The sequence below is a fragment of the Melanaphis sacchari genome, unplaced genomic scaffold (assembly GCF_002803265.2).
Source record: "Melanaphis sacchari strain LSU unplaced genomic scaffold, SCAv2.0 Contig95_pilon_pilon, whole genome shotgun sequence".
In the NCBI taxonomy this organism is placed as follows: Eukaryota; Metazoa; Arthropoda; class Insecta; order Hemiptera; family Aphididae; genus Melanaphis; species Melanaphis sacchari.
The window spans coordinates 811,385-827,911 of record NW_020271679.1 but is presented as its reverse complement, the minus strand read 5'-3'; the positions used below and the strand labels follow the sequence as shown (position 1 = coordinate 827,911).

General features: G+C 24.5%; 1 protein-coding gene and 1 pseudogene across 1 annotated transcript; both read right to left on the bottom strand.

Annotated features, from left to right (window-relative positions):
• Window positions 1-1,285: 1,285 nt before the first annotated feature.
• LOC112603100 lies at window positions 1,286-7,270 on the bottom strand. Its single transcript, XM_025351524.1, has 5 exons — window positions 6,981-7,270; window positions 3,979-4,618; window positions 1,965-2,033; window positions 1,763-1,855; window positions 1,286-1,405 (listed from the first exon to the last, which is right to left on the bottom strand). Exons 1-5 carry the CDS (start codon window positions 7,268-7,270, stop codon window positions 1,286-1,288), a joined length of 1,212 nt encoding a protein of 403 aa, XP_025207309.1.
• A 1,157-nt stretch (window positions 7,271-8,427) lies between these two features.
• Window positions 8,428-15,938, bottom strand: LOC112603106 (annotated as a pseudogene).
• Between the last annotated feature and the right edge of the window lie 589 nt (window positions 15,939-16,527).

Here is a 16,527-nt window from a genome sequence, read left to right as displayed (position 1 = left end):
CGGTCTTAAGGACCGGGTTGTTGAATTGATACAAATAAAGTTTTCTAAGTTATATTTTACAGGTACTAGAAACTTATGACCTGCGCTCATAAACTAACACAATAGAAACGATATTATAGCAAAGTATTACAATGTTTATTCATAAGACTAATATCAATGTAATTATACAATACACTATCACCTGAGTAACCCTGTTCTTGAGGGAAGTATTTTAAAGATTACAGGTGTTGTACGAGTTGAAGTGATTGAATAAATTATGATTTATCTATAAAGTAGGTTATTATACCTATAGTAAATCAAATTAAAAATGTTACTTAAATATATAAAGACTGCTGTTGTCTCTATTTCACGAACCAAACTCGACTGACTAGCTATATCAAAAATTATTTGTATATACTCGTACTCTACGTTTCCTGTGTTCTTCTGACCTAAGCAAAATCACAGAGTGCGGTATAAATGACGTGTTAGTAACATGTATATCGTTACACCTATTAGTAACAATATTGTTTGTAACAGTATTTGTTTTTTGTGTTGAACTAAATTTTTAATTACATATTAAACGACAACTTAATTACCAATCAACATTGTTCTCATTTATTTTCAGGGTTAAATATCCCTTGAAAGTTTACACACCTATATCAATACATACATACATACGATTCCCACACACTGCACCACTGGCACAATTTAATCGGCAACTCCGTTTATTTTCTGCTGAATACCGTATATAATAAGACACACATAAAATACGCTTAGATCGGTCAGAGTATCAAGTATGGTCGATGATTGAAAAATTGTTTTTTCGACAGGTGTGCATAATAATATTTTATGTAATAGCCTCGTTAAAAATACATACTCTTGATTCGCGATATTATTTTCTTTTTGATTTTAAAGTTCCCACCGATGTCCATAAAAATATCAAAGTTATACAAATGTGTTCAATTTTTTTCTCATAGACATTTAAAGTTTAATTTTTCACAAATTAAATATTTATCATTAACGAAAAATAACATTTTTTTTATTTTACTATATAATTAAAAAAATACTAACTGTGAGAACTATTTTTATGTATTTGACAATTGTAAATATTTCAGTAACAAAATATATTAATATATATAAGCTATCTCTATTTATTAGATATCTATATCAATACATTGAAAACTATGTTTCCATATTTATTTCATAAAGTGAAAGTACTCTATTCTATCATAAATTTCAGTGTATATTATGTAATAAAATATTTTAATAACTACAAGAAAAATAACTATTATACACAATATTCACTTTATTTTGTGGTATATAATTTTCCCAAGTAGTTTTCTGTGTCATTGTTAAATTTTAATATTATTGGGTGATCTTTCATCTGTATCAATGTGATTATTCCACTAACCATTAATACAATCATCTAAAAATAAACAAAAACAATTGAAAATAAGCATATATACTGTAACAGAACGAAAAAAAAAACGTAAATAGAGTACAAAATAGGATTTTAAGTTCTATTTATATAAAAATCGTCGACCTTACTACTTTCGTACTAAGTATATCTACCTAATATTTAAATTTTAAATACATTTCGTCAAAATACATGTATAATATATGGAAAAAATGAAAAAAATTTTAAAATGGGTAAGAACTAAGAAGTAATTGATTAAATACAAAATGTAAATTTAAAAAAAAAAAAATAAATTAAAAAAAAAAAACGAAATATGTAGGTAGTTCCAATGTTATATTGATTTAAATAAACCAAGTAGATACGTACGGATATAATGAGATTTAAATTGATATTGAAAAATCCACTTGCCGAAATTTGGTCCGAATCGCAAGCTGATATTTGATTCATAAACATTTTTATCTGAAAAATAAAACATTAACTATAATTTACGGAATGAAATAACCATAACGTTCGTAGTTTTCTATTGTAAAAATAGAAACTATTAATATAAAAAGTAAATATATTTTACTTGTCGTTTTATGTCCAAGTGTAAATTTGAAATTCGATATGACCTTAGACATGATATAATCTCCAATCTCTGTAAAAATAATTTATAAATTATCTCTTTTTTATTAGATCTAATTGGTTCGTTGTTGGGTTAAAAATAAGCGTTCTTAGCACTTAAAATAAAAGAGAGAAACGAAAAAAAGAAAAAACCTGATAATTGAATTTCCCACTCATTGTTTATGTTAGAATTTTCTATGATATGTAGTATAATTTAAAATATATTTTGACTCTTCCGAGTCACTTATAGACACACATTTTTTTTTTTATAAAATATAAATTATTTATACATACAGTTTTCGTTCAGATAAAGCTTGCATTTTAATATAAGATATCAAATACGATTTTATCATAGTTATTACAAATAATAAAGATACATAGACTGGATTTCTTTTTAAAAGCATTTTAAATTCAAGAATTGAATTTGAATTCCTCAAAATCACTAAAAAGTATATATTATTTTGAAACTTGGAGAAGAAAATTTAATTCGAGATTTTTCAATTATAGTTCTACTGAAAATAAAAGAATTTTGATATGTATATACAACATTTTTTGTTTTAAATTTTGACGAAATTAAATATTTAAACGATGAAAACGGGTTTTAATTATTCTTTTGTGTTGAAAAAACATCTACTAATAGGTATTATCATATTAGATGTAAATGCCAAATATATTAAAAACGATGGTAAAATTAATTTATATTAACTATACGGAAGAAAAAATTAAAAAATTGCAAACAAAAAAAACTAAAATCGTTAAGACTTTTTTCAAAACTATAACACAAAATTTTACCAGTTAATTAATTATTAATTTTGAATTGTTCTTTATGAGTACTCTTACGTTCCAACTCGTCAATTCATGCATCAACGCAAGAATGAAAACGTGATGTATAAAGTATAATATAGTATTTATTTTACATTTTCTTAAAATACAATATTAAAATATTAAGCTATAGGTGGTGAATAGTGTTACGACTTGACTCAGAACGTCTCAAATATCCATAACTGAGGTCACTGACCATGACCCTGGCACCACCAAGTAAAAATTTTTTTGTAAAAATAGTTTCAAAAATTAGTAACCAATTCGTAATAATTCGTAACCACAAATTTGGAATTTGTAACTCAAGTATAACTGCCCAAATTCAATTTTCTGTTTGACGGAGGGTCAGTTGACCCCAACACCCGAAACTTGGGAAAACGTCGTACACTGTCCAAAACGGTACAAGCGATAAGTAATGAATTGGTTACTAATTTTTGAAACTATTTTTACAAAAAATTTTTTACTTGGTGGTCAGTGACCCCCATAACTGCCTGCCGATCTCTTTCGAATAGCGATTGTCATGCCGGTGATGACTTTATTGTATAGGCGGATTTTGGAGACTCGTAATCTAATTTAATATTCAGGTTAACTCTCGTATCTTTATCCCTGGACAATGTGTTTCGATTTTTTCGAGAAGAGATGTGTAACAATACTGAACTGAAACGTCTGAAACAGTTTAATTATAACACCACAATGCTCATTATGCTCTTGACTCTAATCTCTACATGTTTGTGTTTTTAATTAACTCATTATTGCCATATCGTGTGAATTATAATAAGAATGTGTTGCAACAGTATTCAATTATATATATAATCATGATGATTATGTACCTAAATATAAATAAATAAACAGTAAAAACAAGTAATTCGATAAAATAATGCTTTCGATTATGAAAAAATTCTTCTCCTAAGCATTTTAAAACAAAAATGTTATTGATTTTTATTTGAAACAAAACAATTTGGCATTACCATGGGATATATTAAGTTAAATACTTTAAAAAAATCTTTGAATATTTTTAATTTCAATTTTATAACCAAAATTAATCTAGATTTAAGTATTTTAAACTGTGATTATTAAACATGATTACAAAATAAAAATAATTAAAGGTATATTTAACGAAAGTAATTTACTATGATGGTGAGTTGGGTGACTTTAGTTACCTGCTCATTTAAGAATGAAACAAAAACAATAATAGACATCAAAAACGTGAGAATTTGTATGTGAATCATCAATGGCATTATATTTTCCCAGCTATTTTTGGTTAAATGTATGCTGGCTAATGCTTCACTGTTGATAATAAAATAAAAACTGAGAAGCATATTGATAAAGTCGAATGTGAAGAAACTCAAAAGCAACGGACCGTAACCTAGAGTAAACATTTTTAACAATTCGCAGAGTTCAGAGTGTAACAGTCGCGTATTTTCCATGACATCCACTATTTCGTCGTGTGTCCATTTATCGAAAACGACAACTAAGTCAGCAGGAAGACATTTCCAAATATCGTTTAACGTCTGGAATCTGACATACAGGTTTTGAAGAAAGAAACATGCAGAGATCGTAACTACAAAATCGATTAAAAATGGGGGACTAAATAATATTTGGACAACTATAAATGATGCGATATATTGTACATTTTTAGGAAAAATATAGATTTGTACGGTTTTAAATACGACAAAGTACGCAAATAACGTAATAAAAATCAAATTCCATTTTTTTTTTGTCCATGAACGTTGTGTGATCGACAAATTTGTTAAAAGTGGTGTAATTTTTCGATCAAACTCAATAACGCCATTAATAAATCTGAAAAAAAAAATCATAAAAACAAATTAGGTAATTAATAATAATTTTACAGTTTAATCTGAATACACCATTTTAAAACAATGATTTTGCATAGTTTTTTATTAAGATTGTACAAATATGTAATTTCAACTTCTGATGCCGTAGCTGGTTACTCTTATTAAGTTTTATTTAAGTTTTAACCAGGAAATATTTAATATTATCAATTAATTATACACTATACGGCGTCCAAGAACTTACCAATTTCATCGTGTACTTATTACAATGCATAATTTAAATCATGAAATTGTAGTGATATTTATAGTAAATAATAACGTGTTCCATGTAAAAGTCGGGCTTCTATTATTATTATTATTATTATTATTGTTATTAATATGTATATTATTTTATTTTGTTTCGGTTTTACAAGCTGAGGCAACGTATCAATAACATTGTGTCCAACACTCTACCGCTTTGAGTCTTTTATAGTTTTATAATATATAGTATAATTAATATACTTATACCGTAATTTTTCATACATAGTTGTATAATATTGTTCTACATCAAATCTTAACTACAGTGTTTAATATACCTACACATATTATGAGCCCGCCTTTATTTAATCAACAAATTGCATTTACGTTACCTATTTTGTCGATACGAAAAAAAAGACTTAAATATGTATGAGACATGTAATAATTGTTTGACAATATTTTTGACGTATGGTCAGAAATTTAAATGCTGGGTTAACGTTATCACTAAGTTCCTTAATGAATCATATTAAATAAAATGAATTGTTTTTTATATAATACGTATAATTTATATGTTTATTCGCGAGGTCTGCACAAAAACATATTGTTTACCATTTATTAATAGTTAGATTAATTTCTCAATTATCACACTAATCAGATAAAATATTTGATTTGTGTTGTAGAATAAAACATTATTTTATTAAAGAAGTACAAGTAAAGGCTTTTAAATTGTTTGTGAAAAACGAGATGTAATATTTTTTAATAACTTTGGGAGATTTTCATTTGTATAGAAAAACAATGAGATAAAATAAGATTAATGACTATTTATAATAAATAGAAACTACGAAGTTTTTTAAAGTGGCATTTATTAGTAAGATAAGAACTAAGCTAAGATAAAAATCAAATTTGATAAACTGCAGAAGAATTAGATATGTTTATAGAAATAATTAGGAAATTCCATCAAGTTTTTTAGTGTCAGTAGTGTAGTACATGATAGGTATCTAACGTTAACATGTGTAAATAATTATTCAACTAAATAAATTGTATTCATTTTTTTGTTTTAAACTTTTCTGTGTTTTTATTGTAAGTAATTATTAATAAAAACACTCAATACCAATAAAGTTGGATTTTTATCACTGCATGCGAGTTCACATACTTTGTAGAATTAAACGAAACTTAATTTATTTTAATTAATATACTTATTATTAAGCTTGATATTAATCCTGATATAGTTGTGTAAAAGATTAAATAATTTAATGATGTTATTCGCAAAATTCTCAAAAGTCGAAAAGTTTCGTTTGAATATTAGTTGATTTCGAATTAGTATCAGCAAGTAAAATCTTTTACTTTAATATACAAGTATTTTATTATTGATTTTTTTCTAGAACCACTTCAAACTAAATTTTAAATTTGTTACTATTTTTTACGGTCTGAAGAAATATTATAGTTTACAGTTTACCTAAATCTATATAACATTCTCAATAAAAAATAGAACTTATTAATATAAATAATGAATACAATTAAAGCTAATTTTTAATTCAACTACAATGGATATTTTGATTAAGTTAGAATTACTTTCAACTTAATTATTTACAAATTTTAATAAATTCAATATGTAGTGAGTTACATAGAACTAAATTACTGTTAAAGTTGATTTTTTTTTTATTTTAAGTCGAAATATATAATTTATATCAGATAAGTATAATATATGATAAGAGACAAATGAGTACCTAAACAAAAAATTAAACATTGAATAAAGAAACCACTCAATTATGACACTTTAATAAGGTTAATATAAAACAAATAAATTTTAATTGAGTAATTTTTATTTTATAAAACTTAAAAATTCGAAACCTGTTTAAAAATTTTAGTTGAATACGTTGCTTTGTATTTTTAAACTTCAAAAAACTAATATCATGATGTTCGCCTTGTAGAAATACGTTAGTATATGCTATAATGGTTTATACTTATAGTTAGGTAACAATATTTAGATTTTCCGTTTGGTGTACTCTCAGAAACGTATATTTAAGTTTTACTTGAAAAAAAATCATAATTTCATCAACAATCAAATAAATAAATATTAACTCCTTGAGTAATTCACGTTCAGTTAAAATAAATAGTTAATAAATACATACTTAATTAACTGTATTGTTGATTGTCGGGCCGTGATAATAATAATCCAAAATTTAATAATATTTATTGATTGAACTATATAAATTTCTGGATTTGACCGAAAAAAATATATATAAGTGGAGATAATCAATACAATCATTCGTATTATTTCTAGATATGCATACAACGTTGAGTTCATATTATTCCGAACTAATAACCCAGCCGGTTCCATAGTATATGAAGTATCAATTAAACCTATACACTTGGAAAAAATTAAAATAGTTCTTAAGGTAAAATGAAAAACAGTCGTCATTTCGATAGAGTTTAATATCAAAACTGAAATTATAATACAAATAATAACAGTTCTTTTATGTTAGACATTGTTAGTAGTAATACAATTATGATGTCACTCGTATTCAACGACTGTAAAAACCAATAACAAATATCATTGCTTATTTATGTAATATTTACTCAATTAAAAATATTAATCATTGAATTGAAAGTTATTACAAACGGTCTTAATGAAAAAAAATTGCATATTCAATACCAACAAGATAAGTAAATAATATATGTAACTATAGACTTTTTATATTTCATAGCATTTCATGAATGAAATCATAAATAGAATTTTAAGTAAATACATAATGAAAATATTGTAATTAATAAAGGATATTATGTATAGAGTACACACTTATTCAGTTATAGTTTATGCCTATTATTTGTAACTATACGAATAAGTGGAAGTATACTTTTAACATTTTGCATAAGACTGATAAATAAGTATAAAAATATGTTTGTATAAAAAGTTCGTTCTAGAAAAAACAGCAAATGATAAGTTTTATTTGATTTTCCGGACTAAAGTCGGTTCCATGACATACGAAATATGAATTAAATCACTTGTTAATTATTATTTATTTTGTTTAATTTACTAGTAAATAAATAATAATATAACAGCGCTAATTTATAAGATGTATAGAATTTCAACTTTCATTATCTAGTTTTTAGGCACTCGTACTATGTATTAAAAAATATTGATCATGCTCAACATCATAGTTTTATCAAAATTAAATATTTTATTTCTCATTTTTTTTTAAAGACTACTATTATGTTAAAGTAATTAAAGATATCCAAAAGATGTTATTGTGGTGTAACTAATTTAATTTAAATATATATACCTATATTTAAGTATTAATTTGACAAATTAAAAAAATGTAAATTGAAAAAATATAAAATACAAATAAATATAATAATAAATCAAATTGAAAATATAATTTAATGTTAATCCATTGCAATATTTAAAGTATTTCTCTCTCCTTCGTATGAAATAATGAGTAATACAGTATAACATTTTCAATTATATTTCGTTGTTACATTTTGAAATTATGATGTAATATATCAATATTTTAATAACTGCGAGTAAAATAAACTAATTCATAATAATTAATATTTATGTTTTTTTTCTTTTGTGATTCATAACTTTGCCAAAAAGGATTTAGTGTCATTGTTAAATTTCAATATCATTGGATGATCTTTCATCTGTATTAATGTGATTATTCCACTAATCAATAATACAAGTACCTGTAAATAAACAAAAATATTAGAAACTAATAGATACCAAAAACGATTTAATCACTGGATTAAACACAAAATGATTAATCAAAAAGAAAGTAAAATATACAATTATAATATAATTGGTAAACAATTACTTACTATTGTGACGAGATTTAAATTGATATCGAAAAATCCAAATGCCGAAATTTGGTCTGAATTATAATCTGATATTTGATTCATAAACATTTTGATCTAAATAATGAAATATTATTAATTATGAAAAAAAATAAGTGTGTATCTTTCATCGTAGTTTTCTATAGCAGTGGTTTCCTATTGGAGGTCCGTGGACTCCTAGAGGTACGCGTATTAATGTAAGGAGGCCTGCGGTTGTGTAGTGATTGATCACTGGGCTGTGGGTGAGTTGCGGCCCGACTTGTCGTTTCCGGTGTTGATGATCGGTGAATTGCGGCCCGGTAATATTTTAGGTATAGGTTAGTTGCGGCCCGACAATATCTTAGCTACACATGAGTTTCAGCCGAGTAATTATCATTACCTAAGTTATATATACATAACTATAAATAAAAGATTCGCTATGTATATGGAAAGTTATATTTTTATATAATATAAATCAATGATTCCCAACCTTTTTTGTTACTACAGACCACTTTGAGAACTTTCGATACGTCACGGACCACCTCAATGAGAATCAATTTTTTTCACACATTTTAAAATTTAGATTATAAATAAATAAAAACAATGAAATTCCTTACAACAGTATTTAATGTTTATAATTGATAATGTTTTACTAAAACTTAAAATAATTAACAATTTAACGTAAATTAATATTCTAAAAAAATGTACATTATAATATTATATTTATTTAAGATTGTATTATCATTATATTATATTATTAATAAAATTTTTAATCTAAATTAATATATTAGTGGTATACATTTATACTTAAACTAAACTTAAAAATTTGTTATCTTTTATTAGATTTGATAAAACAACTAAAATAACTACGACAACACACGCATGTCGGCACAGTGACTTGTTAGTATACTAGCATATTATTATATTATATTATATTAATTATAATATTTGACATGATATTTATGTTGAGATCTTACAATTATACACCCACCTGGACTTGGCTATTAACCCATCTAATTCAGACATAAAGCAATTACTTCAAATAATCTTACATCCCACTGCCACGTATATATTACATATATTATTGTATGGCCGCAACTCGTACCTACGTTATTTTGGGACTGGGCCACAACTCATTAACACCGGATCACTTACACGAGACGTCACGTACAGGTAACGAAAGGTAAGTACGTTTTTAAATTAAAAATTTCCCGCGTCCCAGAAAACCCTCGATAAGGTTCTCTCTTAGGTATCACTGTTTATCTTAATTTAGTTTTAACGAATTACTTTAATTGCGCGTTCGAGAATGTTTGAGAAAACTACCATTATATCCGAATATTCTCGAACACTTATGTATCACTTAATATTTGATTGCGGTCATAATTATAAAAAACAAGTATTTAACAATAAACAGTAGTTATAGTAACAGAGAAAGTAATGAAAATTATAAACTTTATTAAATTACGGCCTCTAAAATCTAGACTTTTTAAAATCTTCCCCCAAAACACTGAAAATAACTAAATTTGGACAAAATATGTTGAAAATAACTCTTTTTGTAATTTTTCAACATTAAAAGTTATTTTGGAATATTCTTGTGAATGTCTATCACAATAGGTCAATAACGAAATATCTGAACAATTCTTGAACATGACCACAAGATTAAGAAAATATTTTCACCAATCTGACTCAAACAATACGTGGGTAAGAAATTAATTTTCCTATGATATCAAAAAATATAAAATTTCTCTAAACATGAGCAAGATGAATTAATTAATCTGGTAAATAGCGGATGATTGAAAATATTTTCAACGAAAAAAACTAATTAGTTTTTAATTTACTGTTCAAAATTATCAAAAGCAACTGGCCAAGAAAGCTTAAAAAAATATTTGATCCACTTTTACGCTATATGTTTAGATGTTAAAAAGCTTTTTCTATCTACTGTTACATGAAAAACAAATGTTTTAATATATTAAATAGGCACTGGGGCTGATTTAAAAATAAAAATATTGAGCGCGTAGCCAAATTTGGATAGGATTATGAACAAAAAAAAAATTTCACTCATTTTATAAATTTCGAAAATTAATGCAATAACTATTTTAAGTAACTTATAATTAAATTTTAAAAGGTAATTGCTATAATTTTTTACATAAAGTGAAGTATTAAATAAAATTAATCTCTTTAAATTGTATTTTTAGGAAAACCATGTAATCTTATATGTTATATTTATTACAAAAAGATACATATGTAAAATTAAAATAAATAAAAAAAAATTTTTTTTTCATGTTCAAATTTAAACAAAATTAAAAAGTAAGTATTTATAAAAAGAAGATTCCCGGACCAATTTAAACTTTAGCTAGAATTCAGTAGCTTCGAACTAATTGGGAATCACTATTTCTATAGAAAGAATTAAAAACTGTAATAATATAAAAAAATTAAAATTAGTTATTATACTTGTCGTTTTATATCCAAGTGTAAATTTGAAGTTCGGTACAATCGTAAGTATGATATAATCTTCATTCTCTGAAATAGTTTAAAAATATATGTTTTTTTTAAATACGTTTGTCCGTATTTAGTTTTGAAACATGAAACATTTAGCTTTACGTTTGTATAAATATTAAAACTGGATTGAAATTTCGTTTATTTCGTTCCATAGTTTTTTTTTGCATGCTCACCCTTATATTATCCTTAAGTTAAGTATTTATACAAATTTATATGTATATGTATAAAATAGTGATGCAACTAAAAATAATTTGGGTATCTAGACTCCACTCCCCTTCAAGGCTTAAACTGTATTTATAAAAATTGCATTTAATTTTAATTCTAAAAATTTAAAAACTCTTCATCTCGGAAGAACCCCCCCCCCCCCCCATCAAAAAATTCTAGTTATGCCATGTATAATTAAATGAGAATATTAAATTCCTACAGTCTAAAAATAGTTTTATCATTTATGATTATTAATTTTTTCATTATAGGATTACAGAGAGCAACTTAAACCTATATAAAAAACAGGCAGATAAATTACGTCTTCCAAAAAAAGATTAGTACTGGTCATATAAAAAAATAAAAATAAAATAAAAAACAAGTGATATACAGTAGAACCTCGATTATCCGAACATAAGTTGTTGAATAAACTCTCTATTCTTCGAATTGTGATTGGTGTATCTGAACATTAAAATTATTGACTGGTTTATGAATTTTATCATTATCTTAATTTATTATTAACGCACTACATAAATACATAAATGTGTATGAATATTTTGTAGATAATCTAGACGTGATGAGTTTATCTAAACAACCTTTTCATGCTCTACTCGTCAGTTCAGTTTCAAGTTTGATTTTATACATATTACGAGTGTCGAGAATCTATAATGTATATTAAATGTAATGTTCTCACGATAAAAAAAAAAAAAATGGAAATTCTTACAATTATTGAAAAATAAAAATGGATAATTTGTCAAAAAAATAACATAAGTATAAGTTCTTATGGATTTCTAAGTTATGTAGTTCAAATATAATAATAAAACTTGTATGTTTTTCTTTTCATGTTATGTATGTTTATTGTAATATTAAATATACGAGAATATATTAAGATTGTACACATGTATATTATATATATATATATATGTATTTATTAAAACAATTTATCCGAATTTAGTGCGGTCTCAATTATTTTGGACAATCGATGTTTTGCTGTATAAATATATATATTAATTTGAAAAGACAGGAAATAAAAATTAGAAAAATAATGGAAAATATAAAAAAATAGATATTTAAGAGTAAAAAAAAAAAAATTACAAAAAAAATAAAATAAATTTAGTCTGTGTTTAGGAGTTTATAATACACATTTTTACCAGTTACTTAACTTCTAGTTTTTAATAATAAATAAAATCAACCGCAAAAACCAATAATTTCAACAATATTAAAATTACCTGGTGAGATTATATTGCTAGTCCTAAGTCTAAAAAATAAAGGACTAAATTATGCAAATATACATTAATTTTGTAAAAATATTTTTATTTGTAATTTACGTATGAATAAAAGATTATTGCAAATAATACGTAATTCACAGCGAAAATGATTACACTATTTACAATAAAATTAAATAAATTAATATATATATCTACTTAACAATAGATTAACGTGTAGAAATTTAACTACAAAATAATAAATAAGCTATTAAACATTTATTGTATAAGTATATTTATTATTTCATGTATTTCAAAAAAAGCCTCACTTCGAAACAGTAAAATGATGATGCTTTAAAAATATTTATGCGTTAAACAAAATTTCGAAATATTAATATAATTTGTTATTTTAATTAATTTACTACTAAGGATACTAGTCAAACAATCTAAAATAAAATACGTAAAATTAAAGTAGTATTAAATCCACATTTTTAGTAGGTTTTTTAAACACAAATGATATTAAACATAGGTACCTAAACAATATTCATGTTTTATCTTTATTATTATAATATTTAATCTCTCACAAAATGTATTTCTTTATACTCATATTACCGTATATTCGTAACAAGTACTAAGATACTACTAAGTAAATAAATAAATAAAAGAAAAGAAATCGTTCATTAATATATGCTTTCAGTTTTGAAAAAAATCATTTGTCAAGCGATTTCAAATATGAGTATAACTAGGTTATTCTTTGGAAAAAGTTAGTTTTATTACATGATATTAGTTAAATGGCTATTAATAAATATTTAAAATATTTTATAGTTTCAATATTCTAAGACTAAATCTAAAATAGAATCTAAGTATTTTAAACTATTCTTTTTAAAAATGTGTATAAAATTAAAATCAGTAAATGAATAAAGATATAGTTAACGAAAATATATAAGAGTGAGCGGGTTGAATACATCTTTAAATTACCTTCTCGTTTATGAATGAAACAAAAACGATAATAAACATCAAAAACGTAACCATTTGCACGTGGATTATGAGTGATATTATCTGTTCCCAAGTTGATGAATGTGAGGTAGATAATAATTCATTGTTGACGATGAAATAAACACTGAGGAACAAATTAATAAGGTTGGACAAGAAGAGACCTAAAAGCATTAGACCGTAACCTCGAGTAAATGTTTTCAGCAATTCACAAAGTTCGAAGTGTAACAGCCGCGTTTTTTTCCATAAAGTTCACTATTTCGACGTGTGTCCATTGGCGGGAAACGTCAACTAAGTCGGCGGGAAGACATTTCCAAAAATCGTTTAATGTTTGAAACCTGACGTACAAGCTTTGAAGAAAGAAACAAGAAGAGATCGTAACTACATAATCAATAAAAAATGGTAGAGTAAACAATACATAGTATATCAATAACGATACAGCGTTTTCTATTTTAATGGATAAAAAATAAAAATACAATGTTTTAAATCCAAGAAAGTACGCGAATAACGAAATAAAAATTGTATCCCATTGTCTTTTTTTCCATGAACGTTGTGGGATTAACAAATTTGTTGAAAGTGGCGTAATTTTTCGATCGAACTCGATTATGCCGTTAATAAATCTGAAAAGAAATATAATGAAAACTAATAAATGTTATCAATTATATAACGATAAAACGATGTTCTTCACGCGCGTTTATATCTAACTGATATAAATGTGTTATATTTCTGGTTAATGGTTAATACCTATTATAAAATGCTAGTTCATAAATTAAATTCTACCTCTATGATAATTGATAATAATATTAAACCATTTAAACCTCATATGATTTAGTATTTATGTTTTGAGATTTCAAAAAATTTATCAGGAAAAATGTTTCAGTCTTAAGTTGTGACGGTAATTTCTGGTAGAAAATTAAATCTAGATATTAAATGAGATGTCTCTGCTAACATTTATAAATTAAATAATCCGAAAAAAATAAAACTCAATTACGGTAAAACATGAATATTCTACGGTATGGGTTATTGACATCGTTAATTTTGTTTTTGTTAAAATTCAAAATACCTATTATATTAATTCTAAATAGGTACTAGAAGATTATACTTCTATCATGTCAATATCGTTGTGCGGTGGACTATAAAATTTTTTAAGTGGATGCTATTTGATGTATCGATGTGACAAGTTTTGTCAGCTGAGTGTTAACTCAACATTAATAGATCATAATATTACAATAAAATAAATTCGAGAGTAAACAATTTTGTAATATGAAACGTATAAATGTTTATACAAATAATATGTAAGTACATAATATATTGTCTGTTGTAGTATTGTGTCAATAACGTATTGAGAGTGACATTTTCATGGGTTACTATTTTGTTTATTTTAGATTCTGAGTGTAGCGATTACGAGTAATATATTGATTTTACAATGATATGTGTGTGTGTGTTTCTTTTATTTTTAAAGACTTTTGGAGCAATAAAAATGATTTGATTTTTAAAAACGGAAGTAGTTTTTGGTATAAAAATAGAACTAGTTAGTTTGGAGGTCAAAAGCAAAAAATTTCTTAAATACATTTTATAGTCGGAAAATACAAAAAAAAAAAAAAATTAAAAAATTAAAGAATAACGGAAAATTTTTACGCATGTCAAATTTTTGATAAAATCGATTTTGTTTTTTTGGTGCACTCAAATTTTCACTAAATATTTATATTATCGTTTTTTAATTACGATAAAATGTTCTTAATGTTTCGATTACTTTTGAGTTATTTATAGAAATTAATTTTTTTTTTTTTCATTTTAAATACAAATTAATTCCAATTTTGTATTAGAAACTACTCTTATTTTTGAAAATCAAAGCTTTTTATTGACAACTCATCGTGTACTCGTCCTCAAAAAAAAGTTACGATAAAATAAACACATCATAATAAATTTATAATACTTTTAACATAGTACTTTGTTAATTTAAATATTTTTGATTTAATGCAAATTAATGTGTATTACATTTAATGTTTAAAAATTTGTTTCGAATTTAAATAGGTACTGGTAAATTAATTTAAAATAACTAATAAAAATATAAAACATAATAAATAAATACCTTATAATATTTATTGTTGATAGTCTGGCAGCAATAATGATGATCCAAAGTTTAATACTGTTTATAATTTGAAGTATATGAAATTTTGGATTGAACTGATGAAAATATATATAAGTGCATAACAACAACACAATCATCCGTGTTATTTCTAGTATTACATGCAACATTGAATTTATATTTTGAACCAATAATCCAGTCGATTCCACGGTATACGATATATCAATTAAACCTATACACTTTGACAAAATTAAAATAGGTCTAAATATTTTGTGAAAAACAGTCGTCATTTCGATAAAGTTTATTTCCAGAACTGAAATTAAAATATGAATAATAGTTCCTTGATAGTAATGAAATTATAATGACACTCGAATAAAACGGAAGTAAAAAACAATGACAAGCATCATTATTTGTTCATATATTATTACTCATTGGAAAATATTAACACATAATTGAAAAGTTATTACCATAAGGCAAAAATATTTTCGTTAGACTTGAAATTAATTTTTATAATTTTATTTTTCGTGATATTCATGATAAAGAATTGATAATTGCAAATAACTAAAAATTAAATCATATTATTTTATATAGTAAGAATAAATTAGATTTAAACATATGCACACAAGACGATTAAGGAATTTGTAAATATTTAACAGTTTATATAGAACAATATTCATTAAAACTCGGTTAGGTAAAGGTTTTAAAGTATAAAATTCAAACCATTTTATATTATCTTGTATTTTTATTTTTTTTATTTACTTGTTATATAATATATTACATAAATAGTAATATAGTGACAATACTTAAAAAAATAATCTACCATTTTTTCAATTTGTTGTAGTATGTTTTGCAAATTCTTTACCTTTATTTTTAATTTAT